The 18,924-nt window shown below is 44.1% G+C and overlaps 1 protein-coding gene across 8 annotated transcripts in view; it reads right to left on the reverse strand.

Annotated features, from left to right (window-relative positions):
* Window positions 1–18,924, reverse strand: part of ST7 (suppression of tumorigenicity 7) — a 151,768-nt gene that overhangs the window by 97,571 nt on the left and 35,273 nt on the right. Inside the window, exon 1 of one of the 8 annotated variants that reach the window (XM_037388985.1) lies at window positions 14,761–15,144. The exons of 6 other annotated variants lie outside the window; for them this stretch is intronic. In XM_037388985.1, coding sequence (XP_037244882.1) covers window positions 14,761–14,782 — 22 coding nt within the window. In that variant the 5' untranslated portion in view covers window positions 14,783–15,144. Of the gene's footprint in view, window positions 1–14,760; window positions 15,145–18,924 lie in introns of those variants that run through there. One more of the 8 variants, XM_037388986.1, reaches the window with a different exon arrangement.

The following is an 18,924-nucleotide window of genomic DNA, read 5'->3' on the forward strand; positions in this document are numbered from 1 at the left end:
CCACAGGAGAAGACGTACTTATCTGAATGCTTTGATAGGCATTTACTATCTCATTAGCGGCTTTTCAGGAAGCACCTGACTACCTTTTTTTCAGAAGATATGTCTCTTTCCCTGGCTTAGCTCTCTAACACTGACGTTTTCCAGGATTCTGTCTAATGGTAATAGAATAAAATTCAAGGTGTGATGAAAAACTATAATGGAAGTGTACAAGTAGTACTACAGCCTAGGCTGTTACCACATTAATGCCCAGCTGAAATATTAAAGAATGGAAAAGAACTGTTAAAAAGTAATGATTTAAAACAATCAGCCAATTTTGAAACGGATTCTTTTTTAAATTTGCTGTTTTATTTCAAATGATAGAACCAAATTAATGACAAAATCACTGTTTTCCTTCAATCGGAAGTGATACTAAGAATCAAAGTAGAATTCAGCAATGGAAACATCCACTGGCTGACTGGTGTTAAAATTTGATTGGAATACAATTAAAATGTCTTTGCTTGGGAAATGACTGCATTTAAAGTTTCTGTTTTCAGTTCCAAATTTACTATACTGCATAGCCTTGACTCAATTCCTCTTTGCATCCCGAAACTCACGTTGACAGCAGAACCCCCCAAGCCCACAAGTGACAGCAAGCCTTCTCCCTGAAGGAAGATGTAATGTAAAAAGGTAACATCTAGCTTCTTTATTACATACAAGCTATATGTAATAAACATTGTATGCATATGTAAAATGTATATTACATACAATCAGAGCACATAAACATGGTCTTTTTCTTTTACCCAGTAACTGCCACAACAACCACAGAACACAAAAACGGGGTTATAAATAACTGCAACATACAATTCTGACATTGCTTTAAGCAAATGCTGCTCTGCAAACACATCAGGTACCTTCTACTAAGTACAGGTCCTTGCTACTAAATGACTTTTAAATCTTGCTCAGAGCAGATGAAATTAGTGATTGGAATTGGAAGAAGCACCGCATTGTGCAGAGATGTATTGGGGTGAAAGTGCTTCCAGCTGTGAAGCTGTAGCTGAAGAGCAAATTCTCTTCCTTACCTTCTAAAGCCGACCCTTTCCAGTCTGCTCGGAGACCAGAAAGTCCCACTGAGCAGGGAACTTAACTACCTAACAGGACTTGATGCAAAGTCTTCTCTCAGAATTAGGTGCTTAACAAAATAATCCACCACAAAATTTCCAAGGAAACATCATGAACTGTAACTCCACAAATCAGGGTGGCCATAGCAAGGCCTGGAGTGTAAAAACCAGCCAGATGTGTTTGTAGCGGACAAAACGAGCAACTCTGGTGTCTGAAATGCACCGCGCATCACATGGAGCCCCATCAGCCAAACGACATGCAGTACCGGCAGTCAGTCACTAGCAGCAAATAAAAAAAGCGACAGGTTCAAGATAAAAATATGATACGCTGCTCTGAGCCAAATAACTGAAGGCCATGTCATAAATAACAGTAACTCTTTTCTCTAGATGCCTGTTTGCTTCTCTTCTCCTGGAAGACAGGCTTGTTTTCCTCTTACTTCTCTTTCTTACCTTTTAAGGGATTCTATCAAAAAAGAGTAAGTCTTTTAGCTTCAGAACAGATTTATATCCACTTTCAAAATACTCAATGCCTGTTAATTAAAAACACAGATGTACCTTTTGGCTACCTACACTTTGGACACATTGAAAGTCAGAGACCCAGTGAAGCCCTCTCCGTAGCAGATCAAGCTCTCTAATCCTGGTCTGTCCACCACAGACTGAGAAATGGCCTTTTTTAGGTTTACTGAATTAATTCAGTGCACCTTTTTATGTACAGGCAACCTATCTGGCATGCTGTATGGGCTGTAACAGAAAGGAGAGCATCACGCTTTTACAGCTGCGGACTGTGAAGATCAAGCTTCCTGTGAGAAACTGAAACACTGACTGTTGGGAGTGATCATACAGCACATGAAACAGTGGCCCGAGCAGTGATTTCCTCCAGTCATCTTCAGAGTTCTGAAAAACAGGGAAGAAAATCGAGGCAGGTCTTCCAGTACGTTCCTACCGCGTATGCTGAAAATGCAAGATTTTTCAGAGTGAAGGGAAAACTTTCCAGCAGGAAAATCTTCCTGGGGCTATACTGGTGACGCTGAATGGGTGAATAGGCTTATGCTCAGAAATCTGAGTTCTGAATACAAGTGCCCATGGAGCAGCTGGAAGCTGCAGGAGATCTCAATAAGCAGAGACTTTCAGTTACTTTCTCTGAACTACACGATACTAGATCTAAAGCAAGCAATGGATTGAAAGGGATCTCACAGTAGTTGCAGCTGAAAGGAGGGGAGGCATCACTAAAGAGGGCATAAATGCATTCCCTGTACTCGCTTGTTCCTTAGAGAAAGAGAAGGGGAAAAATTAAATGGAAATGCCTTATTTTCACAGGAGCTGAAAATAACCCGGCAGCCCATGGGAAGGCACAGCTGGTACTCAGGCTTATTGCTACCATGAAGGCTGAATGGCTAGCAGGATTAGGAGCAAGCCAGGCTCAAACAAAACAGCATCAGGCAGTTTCTCCTCTCCCCCGCTCCCACCCTACCCCAGGTCTGCTCTTTCCTGCTAACTACACCATTAACTCACATCCCACTATTAATTCAGCTTCAAACGGCAGGCTGCGCCGATCTGTGGACAAGATTACAGCTTGGGCTCCTGCCCATTTTGTTACAGCACAGATTGCTTCCTGTATTGAAGAGGGAACCATCTGGGAGGAAGACCAAATGCTCGGCTACTTAATTGGTGCTTTCAGTAAAACAGCCTATAGTCAGGATTGACAGACCGAGAGAAAAATCACAAAAGCAGCCATCAGAAAGTGAGGGAAGGAAAAAGGAGCCTGCCTCCACTCCAAACGCTGAAAAGATTTGGAAATAAAGTAGGATTTGCGTCAACTCCCTCAATTCTGAATCACCTGGGTCGTCGCAGCTTCACCACACCAGTCCTAGAGACACTGGCCTATTTTCCCACCCCAAGCAGGAGCAGAAGGACTGGCTCCATGGACATTCCCGCAGCAGTCAAGGACTGTGTGATAACATCTAGTATGGCGAATTATCTACCATCCACCTTCTCATCTAGATATTGGAGAAAAGAAAGACTGATGTCTTGCTTTTAATGTCTAGAATGGCCTCATTTACGAGAATCACTTCAATAGCATTTCCAGCGTTTTCCACCATTTCCGTTTTACATCTTAAGGATGTCTCTTGATTTCTTCATGTGAATGGCAGCAGGTCTTCTTTACGGAAGGGTGGGCAGGATTAAGCATTCCACCATCAATCCTGTTCACATCTGCCCCTCCTACCGCTTCTCTCACCTTCCCCCCTCTCTTACACATATATACTCCAGGTGCCTATTTGGCATATGAGATTTTAGCTCTCACACTTTTCAAATCCCCCACAACTCAAGAATTTACTATTCCAGGATATTCCTTGTTGCAGTCTTCCTTCTCTCTTCTAGCTCGTCACACCTCCTCAGGTTTTTTGGTTGCTCAAGAATGAAGATGATCTGACCTCCTCCTTCAGGTTTCCAACTGTTCCTCTTCTTCAGCCTATTTCAGTCTCCACAGATCAGACAACTAGCCCATACTTGATTTTGCAACAGCTTGCAGAATATATTTTGTGCTCAATTCCTGTCTTGTCAGAATCTCAAAAGTTTTTAAACCAGCTTAAGTTTAGTATTTAGATCCAGAACAGAACATAAACAGTAGGCTGTTTGGTGGAAAGACTAACTTTTATGCCACCTTGAACAATGGTTTAAGTGCTGAACTATTAGATAACACCCCCATAAATTTAAGAAGGCCCTTTTTACCCTGCGTGCTCAGAATTGTTCGATGATCTGCCACTATGGATCAATAGACATGTCTCTAGGCCTTCCCACAAGCAAGCATCTCAGGGAAGAATGGTTGGGCAATTAACACTACCTAGTATGCATTTTCTTGGCACCCTCCAAATATGTATCATTAGCTTTGTAGAAACATCACCAAAGGGCTCACTGCACAGCCGCAACATGAAAGAAAACAAAGTTATTCATCTGTTACGCTTAGAAACGGTAGTTCACCTTCAGCAAATGTGGTGAATGAACTTTAAACCCTTTATCAAAGGGCATTCATGCTTGTTAAGAAACCTGAGAGCACAGCAAACAACGTGATATTTCAAGTTTCTGAAAACTAAAAGAAGTGTAATGGAAGACATTTTAAAAAACCAAACAATAAACCACGGTGATGTTTTTACATTAATATAACCTTGAAGTACCTTGATCTGCCTGAACCCACATTTTGATGCAGTACAGTTCATGGATATTCTTATTTCAGCTAAGAGGGTTTATTTCAATTAACCTTAAACCCTACAGCTTGTTAACTCCATCAAGTCCATCGAGAACCTCTGAAGGTTGTACCATCTTAATTAACCTTGTTAAAAAAAAAAATCCACACTTTTATTTAAACCTATGTAAGGACACATACAAACCTTGTAAGAGATCATGTACTAGTTCTGAAAACAGTAATCACAGAAAAGACCGATCTCATCAATCAGCCTAAGCTCTTAAGAACACAGCACAAAGGTTTTCAACACCTATTTAGCACGGCTCAAACCACCTCAGCATGCTGTTCCCAAAGAAAAGGTGACCAGTGCCAACTGCCAACACTCAAACTCGACTGCAGTGACTTGTACTGTAGGAAAAGCGCCGTTGTTGACTTATTTTTGGACATCAGCATCCTGCTGTAGCTGGTGTGAAGTCACTTGCACAGAAGCGACCAGATAAAACTTTAGTCCGTGAAGGCTGTGTTTTGCCTTGGGCTCATGTGTAAGGTCCTGAAAAAAAACAACTTTATAAAGAAAAAAGGAAGTTACCTCTACTTTTGCTCATAACTAGCACACCATTCTTCTTGCAAAGAATGAAAACAAATGAAATGTTAGAAACCAAGGTGATTTATAAAAATTTACCAAATAATTTATTGGCCCATCACAACTATCTTGTTCACCAATCATTCTGTAGTTTAATGTCTCAGATTGCTGTTCACAAGATTATTTTGATTAGATTTTATTCTGACTATATCCACTGATAACTTTTGCTGTTATTTGCCTGTCAGTCCTCATTTTTTTTCTTCAAAATTATTTAATCAGACCAATTCTGTGAGTTTGGATGCTAGAAAGAAGCACAGCCCTACAAATATGATTCAAGTTTAGGATTTAATAGTTGCGCATCTTTCCCTTTGAAAGGTATTTCTAGATTGAACTTCTGAAATAAAGATGGGACTAACAGCCACGTTGTAGCCCATTGAAGAAACCCAAACCAACAACAAAGCAATCAGTAACCTAGAGCAACTGATTTTCAGAGTTGACATTCCAGTTTCTGCAAGCCAATTTGGCAGCATAATCCTCCCTTACCTGTCCATAAGGCAGCACATGAGTCAGCTGCGATGCAGGCTTGCCCGTGGTGCCCACAACAGACCTCCACCCTCATCTGTCACTATACAACGCTTCTGGAGATGAATGGGTAGTCCAATTTCCAGATATATGTAAGCTTTTGGGCTCCCCACACACAGGAACAACAGGAGTTACTGCCTGCCATGGAGCTGAACTCCCTGGCAAGAAGCAGTAAGACCACATCTTCACATCACCAGTTATAGGCTATACGGGGAGAGAGCTCCAGGCTTTTCCTTCACTAGGAAACAACTGAGTCTGTTTTACAATCCCAGCGAAAACAAGGCAGTTCTGCTTTTAACTCACAACAGCTGTCAAAGTAAAAATAAATAAATAAATTTATTCACATACTACATACCTAAATACAAACTGGGAGCTTTTTTTAAGTCCTTCATCCATAGTTAGACTGTTCAATGACATACAGACACCTCTTTCTTCTGGGTGCAAACCAAAACAGATTTGGAGTACATACAAATCAGTGAACTAGCGGAGAATAACTGAAAATGCAGACGCCATGTATTTACTGCCAGACTCGCTCTGCAGTGACGGTGGCTGCACCGATGTTCCAGATCAGAGTCACATCGCTTTGTTCCCCCAGGGAAGCCCCTGTGTTTACGGGGATACTATTAAATTTGGGAAGTCCATACGTGAGCCTTTTCTTCTTGTCTTTTTTTCATAATTCTGTGTATTTATCTATATTTTATGGAAAAAATAACTGAATGTCACTATAGACACACAAACAAGTCATAGCCTAACTAAATGCCAGGCACGTAGTTCACTGAACTCCTGCAGTTCAGGGCACTGATTTTAAATCTACAGCTTCATCCCTCTCTGACACGCAGCCAAGATCGGTAGAGACTCTAAGTCATTAGCATACATGCAATGCCCCAGAGCGAGCAAGCTAATGTCTCTCTGCGTCCAGATGGATGCTGCAGGCTGTGACACGCAGTGCCCACAGCAATGCCACCTTCCATGGCATGGAGGTGTATCCTAGCATAGTGAGAGCCCCAGCTGTGAAAATATTTGTATCTACGAAGATAACTCTAGAAAAGGTCCTGTGTAAAGGCCTTTGATTACCTGTTCTTTGTGGGACCTCTCTCTGTTGTGACAGACTACCAGTGCTTTTTCCTGGGTAGGCAACTTAATCTCTTGGTCATCATAGCTGTTGTGTCCCTATGGGCTGGGGCAACACCCTGTAGTCCCACTATAGCACGGCAACTGTAAATGGTACTAAAGATGATGCAGTATGTCTTACCACACTTGAGAAATCCTTCCTTTCACTGCCATCTCCTTGTGCTACCATAACACTCCTGCTGAAGCCTCAGAAAGACATCGCTAGCAGGTCAGCAGCTGTAAAGGAATCTGCTCCCCCTTGCAGTGCCACAGAGCCTCCCTTCTGTCCTGTGACTGATTTGGGACACCATATCCTCCTGTTCGATGTTCATGCTTTACGCCTCTCACACTTGGGTGGTTTCTTGGAGGAACTTCCACTCTTGAATGTGATGCTTACATCTCAGATCTTGCTGCTTTTTATCTGGCTGCTCATCTCCACCATTTGGAGCTTTTCTCCATCCATCTGCACAGGCGGCCTGATTATCACCCTCTTCTCTCTGTGTATAGTAACCACAGCTTACCTGGATTTTTCACTGTGGACCACACAAGCAGCAGAGGACACAGAGAACAGCCAGGCAGCTAGACCTTGCTGAATTACAGGAACACTTTCCCTGGCTTATTTAACCCTCTAGCAGATCTCTGCCTCTACTCACTGCCTATAAAACTTCCAAGGGTTTTTAGTTGGACTGTTCAGGCTCACGTCCTCATGGATGACAAAGCACAGCACGGAATCTTCACACACAGCTTGATATGTTTCTTTACCAGCTAATTTGACATTTCTGATCTACTGTATTCTCTTTGATAATCTAAATCAAAGCCTGAGAGTATTTTATCAGCAGATGGATGGATTGAGTGACTGGTTATTACCTCCATGCAAATGTAGTGGCAATTTACTGCCACTGCAACAGTCCTAGATACCTTACCAATGCAGCTGTCAGGAAAAAAGGTTAGCGGTGCTAGTATTTTCCACATTCATCTCTTTTCCTGAATGTTAAATATACCTTTTTAGGATTTTTCAGTATTGCTAATTATGGTGCTTTTCTTTTCCTTTCTTTCTTTTCTTTTATTTTTTATTTATAATTTCGTATTTGTGACCGGCAGTATTTACCTTGCGCCCAGTCACTTTAGAGTCAGTGTGACACATTAAGTATCAGCAAGCCAGTGATTTATGCAGTTCAGGTTCTGCTTGGGATGCTATCTTCTTACAGCAGTTCTTCCTCTTCTTGTAGCAGAGATCTTAGAAGTGAAGTCAGCTGCCATCTTCTGAACTCCATGGAGCTGTAACATATGTCCTTCCCCTCAGAATTTGCTTTCTAGGGTGTCCTTATCATACAATCGCTTACTACTCTTAAAAAATGCAGCAAACGCACTAAGTGAATATCTGATCTCCTTTTTCTACTCCCATCCAGGAACTTTTAAAATATGTAATTGAGTACATTTTCCTTTTGCTGCACTTGTACAACAACATCTTATCAATATAAAGACCATAGCCTCTTAAAACTCCTCGATGCACATTTTAATGGGTACTTCAACACTTGGACAGGTACAGCAGGGAACCCAAATGTGCAACAGCTTTCCAAGCTGTTTCTAGCAGTCAAATAAGTCGGCATTTGCTGGAGTGATGACATGGTATGAAACCATATAATCACTGTAGATGGCAGAATCACTGGGCTCATACGTGGCACGTTAAACATGAGAGGCCAAGGGGGATGGATAAGCTTGCCACTGGCATCTTAGGAAACCTCCTCACGGCTTCTTAGGCTAAAGAAGCTTTTGAGCACAAGGCACATTCTTCAAGAGCTCATTCATTCTCTCATCCTTCCCTGCTCAAACTTTTACAAAAGCTATTGTAAGGGCTATACAAATGTGCAAAGTCCCCACTAAAGCAATATACTTTCTCTGAAAAGCTCACCAACTTTGTACCGCTTTCACCACAGGCTCCTGCTTTAGGCTGGAAATGCTATCTAGCATGCTTTGAGGGTCAGTCACCTCAGCATCCTTCGTTTCACTGCACCAAGGAAAGATCTTCCCAACCACTGGATTTCTCAAAAGAGGAACACCTAAAAATATTTCCCATCTAATGCTGGGAAGCAATGGCACATTCCTTGGTCTAGGCAGAATATGGGTTCACTTGCACTCCCACTCCCGGTTTCTGAGCATCTCAAGTTGATCTTTCAGCATAAGCTTCCCCTTGATCAAACACAGCAAAGCTAGCCAGTCTTCCACTGAGCTACACTGGATTGTGGGTAGCAAGTGGTTTTCTCTGTAGCTGTACAGCTTACTTTCCTAACACAGAGCCTCAGCATCCTATTCTTTAAAATTGGAAACATAATAGCATTTCTAAGATTCTGTAATGTCTTCATTATAGACAGTGACCTTCATATGAAAGGGTCTAAACAGTGACGTTACATCAGTATTTTCACCAAAAAGGAAAGATATCCATTTATCTTGAAACCTGGTAACTCCCTGAATCCCACATGCTCTTCTCGTAGCACTTTACAGACCTTTTCCTGGAGCTTCAGGGATCAAGCAGGGTGTTCTAGCTAAGATGAAAGGAGAGGACTTAGATTGTTCCATGAATAAGTTTTTTTTACCGGGCATACACATTAATTACCCCCAAATTATATGAAACTCTACTGCTTCTACCCCAGTTCAAATAATACGACGCAGTCCTCACTGCATGTACTGCACTCCCTATCTGGGTCAAACGGCCCAAAGGGACGTTCTTTCAGTCGTCCTTGGGCATAAAGATTTATCCCAATCTCTGGTCCTGTAAATCAAACTGGTCAAAGATGAAGCTTGTTTTGATCTCATACCATTTCATAAACAGGCAGATGCTTTGAGATGGTATCTTTCACCGGCCCTAACTTGGAGATCAGTCCTGCTTTGAGGGAGGTGCTGGTCTCGCCAACCTAACTTATTCTATGATTTTTGTCTTCCATCTGAAAGATCTTTTGTCACCTTTGACCAATCACAGACCCCTTCCACTAATTATAGCTCACACTTTTAGCTATGGCAAGGACCAACCAATTTGACAATCTGAAAAACAAGGTTAGCTCATTCACTCCATGAACACTGAGATTTCTTCCGCGGTCCAAAAGCTCGTGTGTGGACACAGCTACACTGGAGACTAGCACTGCATTCGGTAACTTTATATCAGATCCTTCCAACTGTTAAACCAACGAGACAGGAAAGGTGAAGCAAGCTGCAAGAACCAAATTGTCCAACACTGTCAAAAGCACGAGCCAAATCTAGCCTGCGAGATGTCTCCTTTCATTTTTTCTTTGTGGAAGAAGAAAGGGCAAGGTGCACTTAGACTTTCCCAACAGCTGCCTGCCTGTAAACAAATTCAACTGCCGTTAGTGCTCCCTGAGAAGGAGGACTGAGCTTCATGCCCCTGCAGAAGCTCAGAACCTCCAGAACCCTCTCTTATCTCATGTTTCTGTTTTTTAAAAACACATTTGTTTAAAAAATAACAATAATGGCACACAGTAAATCCTCAAAATCTACTGTAAAGTAGGAGGTGAGATGACATTTTCCCCACAAATATCTTGATGTTTCACTGATGAATTCATCAAGTCTATTACAGCTCCTGCAATCTCAATCCCTTTCATAATCTATGTCTACTCTGGCATTTGACGCTGCTGTAGCCAAGCCTCTCTTGGAGGCTTTGCCTCTTTTGCCTCTCTTGACCTGGTTCTGCAATTCGTTCAACAACCCTGACTCTATGGGGAACAGTGAGAACCTCAATAGCCAAATAGATGGGTGTAAAGTTACAGCTTCTGGTATGTTCCTGTAACCTCTCTTTGACGTAGAGTTGCCTGAGAAACCAGCAAAACATCATTGTGAAATTGTGGCTGCCACTTGATGCCAGGTACCTGTACTTGCTGTTACTACCAGTCTTGGAAATTCAGGATGGCAGTGGGCTATTTCTGCTCAAGAAAGAAGCCATGTCGTCATCTGCCAGTTCAGTGGAGCCCGCTCTCACCAATGCTGCCATCCCACTAGAGTTTCAACAGTCATGCCCCACCTCTCCTTGTGCCACTGCCCATTTAACCACCCTGTGACCCAGCCTGGGGAGCCAACTCTCCTGCAGGCTGGGGTGGGTACTGATGCTGCAGAAAGGAGAAGGCAGGCACACCAGCCCCGGGCAGCAGCACTTGTGCCCATCGGATTGTCCTTGCTCTTAATAACTGATGCTAGGATGTCTCATTTCTCCACTGTTGGCTGCTGCTGTTTTACAGGGGTTTATAAAACTACTTTTCCAATCAAGTACTTTGTGCAGTCTTTCCTATTTATCACATTCTGGCTGGAAGAGGGTTTCAGGAAATAAATCCCCAGGAACAAAAGCACTTTCTGAACAGACAAAGCAGAAGACAGTACAGTGAGCCTGGGACAAGCACAGCAGCTCTCCCTGGCACACTTAAGTGGACAAGTTTTCTCCTTCTCCACAGCATTCCCCAGCTCCCTGTGGAGAGCAGCCTTTCAGCATTAGCTTTGCGGTGGACGAAACCTGCACTTCCCCCTGATTTTGCGCTTCTCCTGCCCTTTGGTCAGCTCTCCTTCAGTCCAAAGTTTCTGCTCTTTCCAGAGTGCAGCTGCTGACTGGGGCCACCATAAGCATCTCCCTGAACAGCACAGGCTGGAAGAGCACCTCCCAGACAGCCTCCCATATATCTCTCGCAGTTTAGCATTGCTGCTAGGTTAAAATACCCTAGCATGAACAAGCACAGCAGTACTGAAAACATCATGTCAGACTTTCACAGCACGGATCTGGGTCCTTTCAACAGTGCTGGGGTGAGCGGCGTACACGCGTGTGTGTGCTTGCAGCTTCCTACTGACTTACTCTGGCAGGGGTACGTGAAGCACATGTGGTGCACACTCTCAGACATGCATGAAATGGCTCTCTGAGCACCTCTTTGCTCGCTTTACAGGCTCTGAACGGCACCCTGTACCATTTCTCCCCATTAGACAGACAGATTTGGTGAAGCCACGTCACCATGACCTCCCTTGGCACTGGTGAGCCCCACTGACTGTGGCGGCTCTCACATTTCGCTTTCATTTGTGCCTGTGTCGTCTCTCCTGTAGGCCTGCAACTGCCAGTACTATGAGTTAGAGAAGGGATGTTTGGTGGTTGCACCCCCTAGGCTTGGGGTTATTGCTTCTCTCTGAACTGGTATCCTTCTCACGGGGACCAGCCTGTCGCTTGTTCAGAGCGCCACCGCTTCCCCACGCAACACCACCTTCAAAAAAAGTCATTCTCAACTCAATGCTTTATCAAACCAAGTTTTATTTACCACCCCCCAGAATACGAAACAATTATGGCGAGCAGATAAATCTGTCAGGTCAGCAGGAGAAGTGGCACGGGACAGAGTCACCCCCCTCCCATGCATAGAGCCCCCTGCCACCAGCCTGGCGACGCAGCTGCAAGTGGATCAACACAAAAGCACCAAAGATGAAGGGTCTCTGGTGCATACATTTCCCATGGCGATTATAAAGAAGACACGTGACTGATGGAAAATACTGGGCATGACTGTACGGCAACTACCCTGCCACAGCACAACCCTTCCCACGGACACTTCATGGGTTTTTGCTCTGCGTACTCTTTCCTCGCTCATCACGCGCCACAGTGTTCGCAGCTGTTTGTGCATGGCCTGCTGCCTTATCCCCCTTTACAAGCTGTCCTTGCCTGCTGTTTGTCTTTCCCTGCATCCAGGAGGCGATAAGCAGATGCCTGTGCTTCTACAATGGCCCTCAGCCTATCTTTTATCGCCCTTCTGACTGCTGTTAAAAGCAAAAAAAAAAAAAAACCAGCACTGCTGACTGACAGTTGATTTGACATTTAAAATATTTTGACACTGAGTGATAAAATAAAGGTTCTAAACCAGGATTTGCTTCTGACTGTTTTTCTTGTTTTTTTAATCAGAGAAAAGAGAAATAAAAGCCTACGTACTAACTGTAAACAGCAGGATTAAAAAAAATATAATCTCCTCATTTCATGCCTTTTGGACAGCAGCAGAAGTGGCTTATGTTGCACTTTCAAGGACCAGATGATACTGTATCTCATTCATTTTTCACTTGATTTATTTTGTGTTTTAGATAAACAGAAATATTAATAATTAGTCGCGCTGTTGTCACCCAACAGCTTGGAAATACGCAGAAGACAGGAGGAGAGGGAAGAACAAAAAACCCCTAGCTGCGACTGCATTTTGGTTAAATTGATTTTGTTACAGCTTGCTTTCTTTGCAAGCAACCCCGCCATTCCCCCAGCAGCGGGTCAGGCAGGGCTGGTTACGCAAGGGCTGCCCTGTGCAGGCAGGCGTGAGGGGCATCACCAGCAACCCCCGCGCCCTGCCCGCCTGCCAGCACCCGGCCGCAGCAGGCAAAGGGACAGCCAGCCCCATCTGGAGAGGAACCCAGGTGTTCCCAGTGGCCCCTGGGGCAGGAGGTCCAGGCCTGGGCAAAGGTGCAGGGAGGACATCTGAACAAAGGTGGTGAGGCCATCACGCTGCCTTCATCTTTGTCAGACCGGGGAGTGCAGGCAGGCACCGGCCAGAGCCTCTGCTCACATCAATGGCAACTGGCCGTGTGGCATTTAACCCCCTTTTTAAAGGCAAATAATACTGGTAGACCCTTCTGGGAAACAGGTAGTGGCTGTTACAGAAGCTCCTAAATTGTGGGAACCATGGAAACAAAAGCAGCCACAGCTGCTGGCGGTCAAACCCCGTGACTTTTGCCCAAAGCCCGATGTGACAAGCAAGCCATTTATTAATGCACCTCCTAAAACAAGAGGACCACAAAACCCAACAAGGCTGGACAATTTGACTTTCTGCAAGAGGGCAGTTACGCCACTGACTTTATCTCAAAGCACCTTGATAAGCGTTCTGCAGAGGCAGACCCCATAGACACCCAGGTGGGGGGGGGGGGGGCTTACAGGTCTGGCAGGCTACAAACAGATGCAGCTACAACATTTGGCATCTCTGCTCATGCCCCACTGACCCAGAGCTGCAAACGTGTTTACACCCATGCATGAAAAATGGCCCCCCAAACAAAAGAAATCTAAAGGCACGTTTTGTTTTTACGAAGCCTGACCTTGACCAGGTGTTGTGGCAGAAGAAGGGGGGAGCTTCCAGAGCCAGGCAACAGGACTGATTAACTGTTTGGGAGCATGGGGGTTTGACAGCCAGGAGGACGTGATTATGAGGTATCCTGATGCTCTTATCACTTCTCAGGGAGAGCTGAGCAGCAGAAGTGGCCCCAGCCTACTGGCATGGAGACATTACACCATGCTGCATGTTAAAACCCTCTAAAAAAGCCACCACTTCATATTCAAATGAGGCACATTTTCAACATGCAGCACTATTTGCACACAGAGTACAGTGTAAATTGACTGTTTTCTATTTTTCAGTCACCTGATAATCACTGGATCAGACTGGTAACCACACAGCCGCACTGTCACCAGCAACATTATTTATACATAAACCCCCAGCCTTCCTTCGCGGCCAGATTTGCCAGGTAGGTAATTGTTGTTCCTGTTGAAGCAAAACTGGCTTGCTTTCAACGACATGTGTCTGCACTGCTATTATACAGCAGACTGCCTCAGTTAAGATTTTCCAGCACAAAGATTAGGACGAAAGAAATAAATGATTCTGTTATTCTGCATTTTTCACCTCATATTTAGAAATCCACCTCATTGTATTTTAGAGTCTAGTTACAGGAGGGATCCCACGCAAGCCTCCTTTTTCCCAGAAACAAAAATGAAGCAAATACGGATATTCTTTCCCTGCTGATTAAACCATCTCCCCCAGCTCTCACCCATCTAATACTGCAGCATTCCCAGACCCCAAACATACCATCCCAGCTGCGCAGTCATTAGAGCATTTGCAGCTCCACATCACTGACAGATGCAATCTTACCAGCTAAAATATTCAAGCAAATCTGCCTTTTTCTCCCCATCTTTCAGCGGCCTGAATTCAGCAGCACTGACAGCCCTACACTGCCTCGCTGCCGGCATCAAGGATGCACCCACAGTCCGGAGGTAGATGTTTCCCCTTTCAGCATATTTCGCCCCTTCGTAAACAGGCAAGGACCGCAGCTTTTAGCCAGTGACCTACAGCAACGGGAATGCAAGTGTGGTGGCTACAGCGAGGATAAAACAAGTCCTATTCTCAACAGAAAAAGGATGTAAGTGGGATGCATCTACTTACATGAAGATTCAGTGCCAAACATGGCTGGCCCCAGATGCTGCTCTTTTTAAAAGGAAAGAAGAAAAGAAGAGTGGAAGACAGAGGGAGTGTAGGAGAGCAGGGATGAGACTGCTACACAGCAGGGGTCATGAAGCCAGACAATGCAGTCCAGGCTACCCAAGCTGCCAGATTCTCCTCTCTCCTTTCTCCTCCTCTCTCCTCCTCTGCTCCGCACCGCAGACAGCTTTTCCTTGCAACTGCAGCAAAGGTCCTTCTTCAGGAAGCAAAAAGCAGGAGCTTCTGTTTTAAATCCAAGAGATATGGGCAGGCCAGTGTCCTTTCCGTGATACCGGCAGGCAGAAATAGGTAGCAGCCACCAGATACTGCAATCCACAGCCCCTGCTCTCAGTAAAACAATAGCAGAGCTTATGCATACACTGGATGACGTCAGGACACTGCAAAGACTGACGGCTGCTAACCCAGAGGCTCAGAGGGGGCTTGAACGGAGCAGAGCAATTCAAATGGGAAATCCTTTGTCACAAAAAGCAGAGGACAAAGAACCAGACCTATATTTCCCTCTGTGATGATAAAGCCCCAACCTAGGGCTGTAACGCTAGCAGGAAAATATCTGCCTTGAATTCACACTCCTTTTCTCAGTTGCACGAGATGTAAAGTGTTTCTGTGCAAACAGAATACATTTTGGGGCCAAATGTCCTACAAACACTTATGGCATTTTCAATAAAGAATAACCATGAATTTCTATTACTAACGCTCTTTGTTATTTTCCCTTCAAAGAAAAATTAAAATCCTGGGCCAATCTACACTTCAGACTTAATTTTCACATCCAAGTGCTAGCCAACTTCAATCTATTGTCAGAATACACTGCAGCAATGCAATGCTCTAACCATAATGAATAAGTCACACATCTAAATAAAAAAGAAAAACCCAAACCACACCAATTTCAGTGATAAAAAGGCATCCTACCAACCAAATAAATATTTTCCTTATTTCTTCTTTATTCTTCTAAGCCATCTAGATCTAGTGTTTCTTAGCCTCTGCGAGTGCATTTTTCAGCACATTGAGGTTATTTTTTTCTGATGCTCAGTAATTTAAAAATTTCAAATATAGAAACAAAGCCCTAAGCTGGCTCCTTATCTTCCTCCCGCAGACAAAAGAATTTGCCTGTCTTGTGCTGTTGAGAGCAGCCAAGCAGTAAGCTGATGGTTGGAAGCTACCAGACACTGGGGGCCATCCATAGGATGTATGTATGTCTGTAGGGGGGAAACCCAATAATATTTTTGCTAAGTCTCACTGAACAAGTACATGCAGTCCCCAAGATGGCAAGGACTGCAAAGCACTGCTGATGAGTGAGGAGAACAAAGACAGATACAAGTCCATTAAGTGAAGCGCTTAAGGAAACACACACACATACACAGACCCCATTTCTGCACTTTGACGAGTTAACCATTCCCAAATGCTCCTGTGCTAAGGGTGTTTGTGCTGTTTGCAGAATACACAATGCCACCATGAGCAATAGGCTGGAAAATGAGTTACACTGAAGGCTGGCAGGCCCTGCCACCCAAGGATCTCAACGTGCTTAAATCATTAGGGAACCGAGCCGGTGTTGGCTGGGGCCAGCACTGCCCTACGAGGAGACTGGAAAGCAACGTATGGGCCAGAGCCACACCAGTCCCTCTGCTCCTGGGGATGAGGAACACAGTCCCTAGCTCATACAATGTGCGTGCCCACAAACATCCATACAGACCCTCAAAGGTGCTGCGCGGCAGGAGAGAGATCAAGAGGCTGTACAGAGCCTGACCTCCTTGTCCTTACCCTCCTCGTGGGTGGCACCCGCACGGCACACAGAGCTCCTCTCCTGGTTACCTCTGTTGGTGCAAAACACTCTTCAACTGTTTCCCTGCTTTCCACCCCACACACTGAATGGTCTCTGTGTTTTGCACACACCATGAGAATACTTAGGACCACCAGGCTTTTGGGAGCGTTTACCTGCATTTCACCTCTGGAACAAAGCCATGGAAGAGGCCGTACCCTAGGGTGAGACATCTCACAACACACTCCCCAGCAGGCAACTTTTGTTGTCTCCGCTGGCAGACAGCGCACTGGCGCGCAGTGACTCCAATCAACCCTTACGCCGTGACTAACCAGATGTCCTCTGTGCTTAAGCACCTGAATTAAGGGCCTGGTTGTTCAATCATCATGAATATCTGCAGCACCAATATCATCATCAATATCTGAGCAATGGATGCTCAGCGCCAGGAAGACACATCCGCATTGTTTTCGATCACAGTGCTCTAATGACAGTGCCACAGATCGTCTGACAAGGACCATAGTTTTGCTGTTCCCAGAACTGAACCAGTTACTTTGACTATTTGAGGCTGGTTACACCTCCTTTAGTCAAAACAGCTTGACAAGAAGTTGTAGTGTGCGGAGCAAAGCAAGTGTTCTGGCTTGGCTTTCCAGCAACCAAGGCAAGTTCACAAAAGAAACAAGTCTGTTATGTACCGGGAAGTCTCTCAGCATCTTCACACACAAATCTCTGGAACACAAACCCAAGCGCACATGCAATGGCTGAAGAATAAGTTTTGCTCTGATGAGCAGATCTGAATTTCCCACAGCACTGTTTCCAAGGAAGATGCAAAACCTCAGGGCTTTCCAATGACATCCTTGAAGGTGTCACAGAGCCCAGGCGCTCCGCCAAGTTCTCATTACAGTGACGCACGTAGGCAGTCCAGAAGCCTAAACAACCCATGCGGTATCTGTGGAAGGATTTCGTAATAATCTATTTCATTAGTGTTAGGCTTGCCAGGTCAGCACTTTCGCCTTGTGCGGAAGGTGACTCTTGACAGGCCACTGAAAGACTTTCCCTGAAATTCTTTCAAGTCTACTTAAAACACTTCATAAAATGACTTAAAGTGTTAAAATCTGTTTCTGATCTGCTGCTTTTCTAAGACCATAACCTTTTCGTTTGCTAGCTGGCTAGCAGACTTAGAAATTTCTGTTCCCTCCCCTGAGTTCTGCTGTTGGTTTATTCTGCAAGAAAGGTCAACAAATTTAATCTCTTCCTATGAGAAAGTTTCACTCTCTTACACAGCAGTGAAACTAATGTAAATTACTGAATAGAGAATGCAAAAATGAAATCTCCTGCAAGTGCTGGCATTGCTGTGATTCGCTTACAATGTGTGCAAGACATTGTTCAAGTGTTTTAGATTAATTTACAATGTAACTTCCATACACTTCTCCAGAAGCTAGCATGAAATATTTAAAGCAGCAAATACATATGCTATTCAAAGCTCTCTCCTATATGGTCACGTTTTCCCGAGAAAGGGATGTGCTCTTGGAACAGATAGTTTTTATTCCTTAGTTTATCACTGCAGAAAAATAATGTATATATTTTACTTTGTTTTGTAAGGAAATGTGTGTCTAATCCCTAAAGCACAGTTTGCGTTTTAATAAAGAAGCTGGATAATGAAATGTTAAATTTTTATACAGATGTACATTTCTGCTTTAGAGTAATTTCTCTCAAGGAAACCAGTGCAAGCAGGAAATTTGAGCTACCAACAAAGGCAGGTTTGTACATGTGCCTTATGCTGATCCACTAAACCAGAAATCTTTATTCTCTCTTGCCACTAGAGAAACATTTCATTTTGAGCTTAACCTCCTTTTCCACAGGAGAAACCCTGTTCCGCAGGGAACGGGGAACAAATCCATCCCACCTGTGAGGTTCTCCTGCCCTACTGCCCTAAGCAGCTCACCTCAACAAGGGAGGTCTCACCTGTCTCCCCCTGGGGCAATGGAAAGGGTCCCACACCTTCAAATCTCTAGACAGCAAGTAAAGGATAACCTCAATCGTCCTCAAAGATAGGTAAGAATTTTTATTACATCAGTTAAACTTTACCTTCCAAGTCCCTTTTGATATGATCTAAGAACTTAGAAATAAACGGAGCAACCAAATCAGCACTATGGTTAAATTAAGTATTTAAATAACCTGCTATTTAAATGCATTTTTAAAATAATAAAATATTAGAAGGAAAAAAGTGTGTATTTTCTACATGGAGGGAAATACCTGGGGGTTTTGTATGCTAATATCAGGGTAATTTCAAAGGATCTATGCCACAGGACTGCACATAAGGTGCACACAAAAGCCTCAAATGTCAGTGTGAACAG

Source organism: Falco rusticolus, chromosome 5 (genome assembly GCF_015220075.1).
Source record: "Falco rusticolus isolate bFalRus1 chromosome 5, bFalRus1.pri, whole genome shotgun sequence".
NCBI lineage: Eukaryota > Metazoa > Chordata > Aves > Falconiformes > Falconidae > Falco > Falco rusticolus.